Source organism: Tupaia chinensis, unplaced genomic scaffold (genome assembly GCF_000334495.1).
Source record: "Tupaia chinensis unplaced genomic scaffold, TupChi_1.0 Scaffold000348_1, whole genome shotgun sequence".
NCBI classification, from domain to species: domain Eukaryota; kingdom Metazoa; phylum Chordata; class Mammalia; order Scandentia; family Tupaiidae; genus Tupaia; species Tupaia belangeri.
The window spans coordinates 585796-593209 of record NW_006159842.1 but is presented as its reverse complement, the minus strand read 5'-3'; the positions used below and the strand labels follow the sequence as shown (position 1 = coordinate 593209).

Below are 7414 nucleotides of genomic sequence, written 5' to 3'. Positions count from 1 at the left end.
GTGGAGGGGACAGACCCAGGAGGAAGGGGCAGAAGTTGAAAGGGGTGGTGTTTTGGTCAAAGGAGGGATGGGACCCTGGAATGAGGTGGGCAGAGGAATGTTCCAGTCCTAGAGTGTGGGAGGAGAGGCTGGGCCCTGCCCCCCCACACACCGCAAGGCCCCTGGCTCCTGGTTCCCCATCCCCTGCCCCTGCCTGCCACGCCTGTCCAGGCTGAGCTGCCTCCGTGCTGTCCGCTCAGCATCTCTGGCCTGGCCTGCAGCCTGTGAGCGCCCCAACCTGACCTTGCCCTCAGCCCTGAGGAGGGGGGCGGGACTGCCCAGGTGGAACCCTGACTCCACGACCTACATCATGCTTTCCAAGGGACACGCCTGCACACATGGCAGTCATGGCATGGGCCATGGGAGCACAGGGTCCATCTCTTTTCTCTCCCCGTGTGGCTACTCCTAGCCAAGAGTCGGAGCTGGGGGTGGGGATGGCCAGGGCATCACTCATTCCAGCCTTAGGAGGTTAGGAGGTGCTGGGGTCTGGAGGAATGAGCTGGGGCTGCAGAATAAGTCTACCTCTTACTGCACTCTCCCTCCCTCAGACCAGAGGAGGCCCTGGCCTGCCAACTATCGATCGCATCCCCCTTTCACTACCCCCACCCTTCAGGAGCCAGCCAGCCAACGCCCCCGTCCATTGCGACCAAGGGTGTTGGCCATGAGGAGCGTGGGAGTGCTTCAGATGGGGTTTTCTGGGAGGCCTGAAGCTACCTCTACCTCTGCACAGTCTTCCGGTTTAAAGGGACTCCCTGGTATCCCAATACCTATTTGCACGGCACAGCCAGACATGTCTCCTAGGTGGGTGCAGCAGCCTCTGAAGCCACCTCCTGGTTAGTGCTGATTCAAAGTATCTTACCACTGTCACTACTGAAGGCACACTCCTCCTCGAGTCCTAATCCTCGGTTCCAATATATGGTCACTATTTGTTTCGGCCAGAAGAGTAGGATCGCTCACAGTCTGTGTCCCCAAGGAAGGCAAATGTTCCTGAGGACTAGTGGGTACGGGAGCCAGCTCCCACAGGGCTGACCACGGTTCAAATTTTGACTCTGGTGGCTTGAAAAACACACCAGGCACATGTGCATGTGTGCCCCATAATCCCGACAGCATGGAGAGTGGAAGAGAAGGGATTGTGGCCTGACCGCCTTTTGCTTGGGGGGTTCTTTCTCCTTCTCCCTCTCTTTCTGGCAAGAGAGAGAGGTGCACACCCCCTCTTACAATGAAAAGAAATTTACTTTTTTAAAGCAGATTTACTGATGGAGACCCTGTGGTCTGTACACCTAGGTCCAGACTCACCTCAATGCTGACCCCTCCCTAGGCTGGCCTCAGGCCTGACCCTTTAGCCGTCACCCCTGTTGGGGCCCCTTCCACTGGGATTCCTCTGGACTTTTGACCAGGTTTGGGGGTAGGATCCTCCGCTCCCCCAAGGTAAAGCCCAGAAGCAGCTTGAGGCTGGTTTTGCTTCCTCTTCTTCACACCTTAGTGAAATGAGGCGCTCCTTGTAGACAGGCACTGTCGCCTGAGGAGCTCTGGTCACCCAAACTCAAGGTCTGGGGCGATCACCAACAGGGAGGGCTCCAGGGAAGCCAGTCCTGGGGCTTGGGCCAGCTTCGTCCAGCATGGGAGCAGCTTCTTGCTGGCACGTGGGGCTGGGGTATGGTTTACCACCAGCCTCTGTGGGGGGCCCAGCCCAGGCTCCCATGGATAGGGACTGCTTTAGGTCTGCCCACATCAGCTTCCCCAGCAGGACGGGTCCTTGGCACACCACTCCAGGGACCTGGCTCCTTCTGTTCCCTGCTTCTTAGCCACGTATCGGGTCATTGGAAAAATCATGATGCATCTTTGCATAGAAAGATAGAAAAATACATCATGACTTTTTCGACGACCTAAAAGATTGTTTTCTGTTTGGATCATTCTTTCATGAGAATTAACAGCCCACCCTAAGAAGATGGACATTTGAAGTGGCCAAAGTTGATCTTAGAGTTCAAGAAGAAGAAGGAGATACAGGCATGGCTGACACTCGGCTTCTAACCAAGAGTCCCCAGTTCTCACCCCCAGGTTCCAGGCAGGTGAACGGCTGCTGTCCTTGGTTTGGACAAGGATGGGAAGAGTAAGGGGAAGGAGAAGGAGAAGCTCTGGAGACTCAGCCCTGGGGGAAATAGTGAGCTGAGATGGTGAACACAGCCCGAGTCAGCCACTGCCCACTGAGGGGCTCTTCCACCTGCTCTGGCCAGCTGGCCTGCGCCAACACTGTGGGGGTCTGTGAGTGCTGCTCCTGGTCCTGCTGCGAGGGTGCAGGAGAGAGTCCGGGCTTGTGAGGGGTCAGAGCCCTGGAGAAGAGGACCTAGGAGGTGAGTGAAGGCAGGACGAGGCACCGGCGGCTGCTTGGCCAGGTCCAGATGGCTCCAGGACTCCTGGCCACAATCTGACTGAGGGGTCCAGGCTAAGGACCACGCATGGGTGTGATGTGAAGCAGACTGCCTCCCCAGAATATAGGTTTTCTTCGTGATACGGGCACTGCCCTGCCGCCCCCCCCCACCACCTGCCTCTACTAGGTCACGCAGTGAGGTGAGGTGAGGCGAGCAGTTAGGGGAAACTCTTGAGGTTTCTCAGAAGCCAGGGCTGGCCAGGGCTCCAGCTGGTTACTAAGCTATCCAACTGGGTCAGGGTCATGGTCAGCTCGGAGCTGTGGGCAGAGGAAAGTGCCCAGTAACCTAATCAGGAGAGGCAGCGGCCTGGCCGGGGGCCAGGGTGGGAGCACATTGTCTTGTCAGGGTGGTGGGTTTTTCGTTTCATTTGGGGTATTGCCCAGACTTTGATTAGCCCCAGGGCCAGCAGCAGGGCCGTGCCCGTGCGGTCACGGGGGCCTGCACTCAGAGCGACCCCATGCTTGATTCAGTGCCACCTCGAAATTCTTCATAATTTTTCAGCAAAAGTCCCTGAGTTCTCATTTTGCATCGGGTGCCACAAATTATGCTGCAGGTCCTGATTTGATGGATGGTCTGGCTCTGATGTTAATGGGGTTTGGAGCCAAGGGGAGAGACTTTATGTCATGAGTCCTTTCTCTAACCTCCTCCCCATGTTCTACTCACACTTCCAAGCCTTGGGATCTGGGCAAGTAAGTGGTGGGCTTCTCCACGCCAGTCTAGGAATGCACTGAGTGGGGTTACACGGGCTTCGACTCAGAGAGCGGCGCAGGGGGTTTAGGGTCAGCAGAGCCAGTGGGAGCCAGGGTCTGGATCCTTTAGGACCTAGCCCAGAATGCAGCTCAGAGAAGGAAAACACCACGAAGAAGCTTCATGCAAGCCCAGTCAGTCCTCTGCACCTGCACACGGGCGCTTGGGATCCTCTGGTTGAGCTGTTTTCCACACACATCCTTTGCCCCAGGGACAACTGGTCAACTGAAGGACCTTGCTTTATGGGACAAACCTGGTGGGGATGGGGGTGGCACAACGTGTCGCTAGAGGCAATGTTCTTCGTCCAGCCAAGAGCCTTTTCCAAGAACACCTCATGCCTAGAAATTCTAGTCCCAGGAAGGAGGCCACAGCCTGCGCTAAGACATTTCCAGGATCGTCGCAGAGTTTTCTCACCAACCCCACCTCCCAGATTCTGGCCCGCCGAGACCCTCCACCTTGCTACCATCTGGTCTCACACCACCTCAGTTTAGCACACAGCCATTGTCTAGTGGCTTCCAGTAATGATTTTGTTTCTTCCTGGCCAGTCCGTAAGCTACTTGAGGGCAGAGATCAAGCACGGAAGGTAACCCACGGAAGGTATTGTCACATAGAGAGACGGAGCTCTCCATTGCGTGAGCAATCAGTGCCAGCCTCCAGACCTTTAGGAAACCTCCAAGGTGTGTCCCCGCCTAGTCCCTATTCCGATTTGAAGGGGGAAGGAGAGGGTCCCTCACTGGGGAATGGACAGTCTAAGGGTCGTGTGTTCCCGGTCACATGTCAAGTCGGGACCATGAAGGGCCTGAGCCACACCCTCCAGCTCCCACCAGGACATCTGGTCAGGGAAATGGCACTTCTTACCTGCTTTCTCCATGGGATGGGGAATAAAGTTGGAAAGGCTGGAGCCCATGGGCCTGTCTAGGTCCCACGGATCCACAGTGGGAGGGGGTTCCCAAGTCGTCTCCTCTCCCTTGAGCCGGGGTGCAGCATATCTGAGTTACAAGCAGGGCCCAGGGGACAGGGAGCTGCCTGTCCCTACTCACCAGGTCATCCAGGTCATCCAGGTTGTTCATGAAGTCCATGTCCAGGGTTAGGGGGTAGTTCATGGCTGCAGCTGTGACTCCCAGACTGGTCACCGCTGCTGAGAGACTCTCCAGCCGGGGTCTCTAGAGAGGTAGCAGCCGTCAGCTGCAAATTTAAACAAATGAGCTGCGTGCTGTCTCCTGGGGCTGCGGAGGGCCGCTGCCTGCCTCACAACTCATCACTTTTTTTTTTTTTTTCCACTGGGTCTTTTCTGTTTTTTTGAAGAAAAAGGGAAAATCCCCCACAGCATCAGTGCTAGTCAAGCATTTCAGCTTCTTTCTTTCCTGGCAATGGTTGTCTCAATGGGGCTTGTGACCTACACCCCCAAGAAGGGACACACACCTTGCAATGAAAACCACCTTCCAAGTCAGTGGGCCGACAAGGGAAACTCCAGAGAGGAAGGGACCAGGAAGGGAGCTCTTCCAGTGACCTCCCCTCCAAGCCACCTCCAGACCTTCATCTTACTGCCAGGGTGAGCCATCCCAGTTGGCCCAGGGCTGAATATCCCGTGTCCTGGGAAACCCCTCAACCCGGGCAAGTTAGGACACCCTGTGAATCTGCTTGCTACTATCCTTTTGCCCAGGCAGGGGCAAAACTCCTCCCTTTCCAAGGCAAGGTCCGAAGAGATAGGGTAGAATGTTCAAAGGGAATGACTCTTCTGGAAGACAAACATGAAATTAACAAAAGAAAGTGCAATCTAGTCACAGAGCCATTTTCTGAGTTCAAGATAGTCATGCTCTAGCTACAGATTAACCTGGTTGGCGTGTACAATAGCCCATCCAGCTAGAGAAGATTTCACCTGTGATCCAGGGGCCCCTGGCATGCTCAGAGAGGTCCCAGGACATGAACTCAGGACCTTTCCCATGTGGGTTCAGTGCATGACTGCACCCACCACCACCTGGCCACCCAGACTCCTGATTTTTGGCAGAAGGACCCTGAGGCCCAGAGAGGAAGAGCAGCCTACCCAGGCTCCTGAAGCTCACCAGTGGTGGTGCAGGGACCTGACTGCACAGTCGCTGTTTTCTCAGCTACATCAGACTGCCCCTCTCACAGGCCCCCCTAAGTCCTTTTCTTTCCCTCAACTCTGCCCTGGCTGAGAGCCTCTTCCCCCTTTTTTTTTTTTTTTTTTTTTTTGTGGTGTTCGCTATAGGGCATGTGCGCTCACCAGACAGACAGAGAGAGACATAGAGACAGAAAGCGAGAAATCGCCCCCCAGGGGGGATGGTCACGACGCAATCCCTTCTCCTCCATTCTCCTCTCGGGATCTTGTGTGAGTACGCACACACGCCCGGTGTGAGTTTAAGCCACCAGGTCCGGGACGTGAACCATGGTCGACTATGTGGGAGTCCAGCGACATAGCCATTACGCTAACTGCTGGTTCCCAAAGAGAGCCTCTTCCTTTAAGAAGTCCTTTTGTAGACAGCAATCAACTTCCCCTCCAGGTCTTACCTTTTCATTCCAGGAGAGGTCATTTCCTTTCTTGGTCCATAATAATACAAAAACGATGATTGCACATGCGGAAGGTGAGGTGCTGCTCACCTTTGTCACTCTCCCTTCCCAGCCAGATCCCCCTTAGCTGGGATCTTACCCCTTTCTGATGTCTTTCACTTTTTCCTCCACATTCATCTTCCCCCTTTCTCTCCTATATACTCTTTTGTTTCTTTGTTTTAATAATTTTTCTTTATTCATTTATTTTAATTTGACCAGAGAAAGAGACACACAGATAGAGAGGGGAGCAGGGGAGTGAGAAAGCAAGCAACCAAGTCCAGGACTCGAACCATGGTTAGCCATGTGGGAGTGTCCAGCGCCTTAACCACCATGCCACCTGCTGGTCCACTACACACTCTGTTTTTAATCCCTCTCCTCTCACCCCAGTAGGTGCATCTTTCTCTGGTTTCAGCAGCTTGGGAAGTTTTCAGTCTGTTTATGCTTTTGGGGTCTCTTCCACCCCATTCTCTTCTTCATTGATAAACTACTTTCAAGGAGGAAGAATCCCAGGACTAGAGTGAGAGTTCCTTCCTGTCTAGCATTTCAGTCCTGAAACCTGGGAGGAAGCTGTGCCAACCTTTGCTGTGACCCACACGTGCTGGGCACTCTGCATCCTCTTAGTCACCATCCTCCACCCCCCACCCCCACACAGCTCCACCCCTCCAATCCATCTGCATAGTCAGCTTAGCTTTGCTAAGTTAAGGACATTGATCAGGAAGGAATAGCATAGAGAATCATATAGGAATTGAAACAGACTTTGAAAGACAAATCAGTCTATCCCCACCCACGCCTGCCCTCAGCACATATAAAATTCTTGTCACTGCCTCCTTGTCAGATGGTCACTCAGTACCAGAGAGACATCTCTGGGAGCGAGAAACATGCTTTTTTTCAAGAGATCATGTTCCAGTGTGGGATGGTTTAAAGATTAGAAACTTCCTTCTCATGCTGAGTCAAGTATGTCTTCCTGTAACTCATCCACAGAGGTCCTGGTGGGCCCTCTGACCAGGCCGCCCAGCTCCTCGTCCAGTAAGTGTTCCTGAAAAAGGACATCGCGTTTCCAAGAGTTATCTTTCCTCCAAATGCACATCTCAGGTCTTTAGCCATTCTTCAAAGAGTTGGTTTCTGGATCCTTTGTCAGCCCACGCTTTGACCTATGGGTGATTTTTGGTTGTTATCTGACTAGGACAAAATATAGAAAGAGACGTGTTTCTTTGTTTCAGACTCCATATATATACGACCACAGTTAAAATAGTCTTTTCAGTGGGTTCCCACTCCCTGCCAACAAGCCTGATAGATTTCACTGTGGTGGTTCTAATCCATTGTTTCAGCGTGGAAAGGGGATCTTTCATATTCGGTCTTCTGGTGACGTGATGACAACACAGACAAGCCATCCTTGGGTCTTTCCAAGTCCTAATGGAAACTTTCAACAGGTCAAAGCCCAAAACAGGGGCCAGGGGAACCAGCAGTTAGCGTAATGGCTATGTCGCTGGACTCCCACGTAGTCAACCGCGGTTCGCATCCTAGACCCGGTGGCTTAAAACTCACACCGGGCGCATGTGCGTGCGTGCCCAAGATCCCGAGAGGAGAATGGAGGAGAAGGGATTGTGGCTTGACCATCCCCCCTGGGGGGT

The 7414-nt window shown here is 53.7% G+C and overlaps 1 protein-coding gene across 1 annotated transcript in view; it reads right to left on the bottom strand.

Annotated features, from left to right (window-relative positions):
* Positions 1 to 4415, bottom strand: part of LOC102502817 (C-X-C chemokine receptor type 5) — a 12572-nt gene extending 8157 nt beyond the window's left edge. Inside the window, exon 1 of the mRNA XM_027773373.1 lies at positions 4256 to 4415. Coding sequence (XP_027629174.1) covers positions 4256 to 4318 — 63 coding nt within the window. The 5' untranslated portion in view covers positions 4319 to 4415. The remainder of the gene's footprint in view (positions 1 to 4255) is intronic.
* Between the last annotated feature and the right edge of the window lie 2999 nt (positions 4416 to 7414).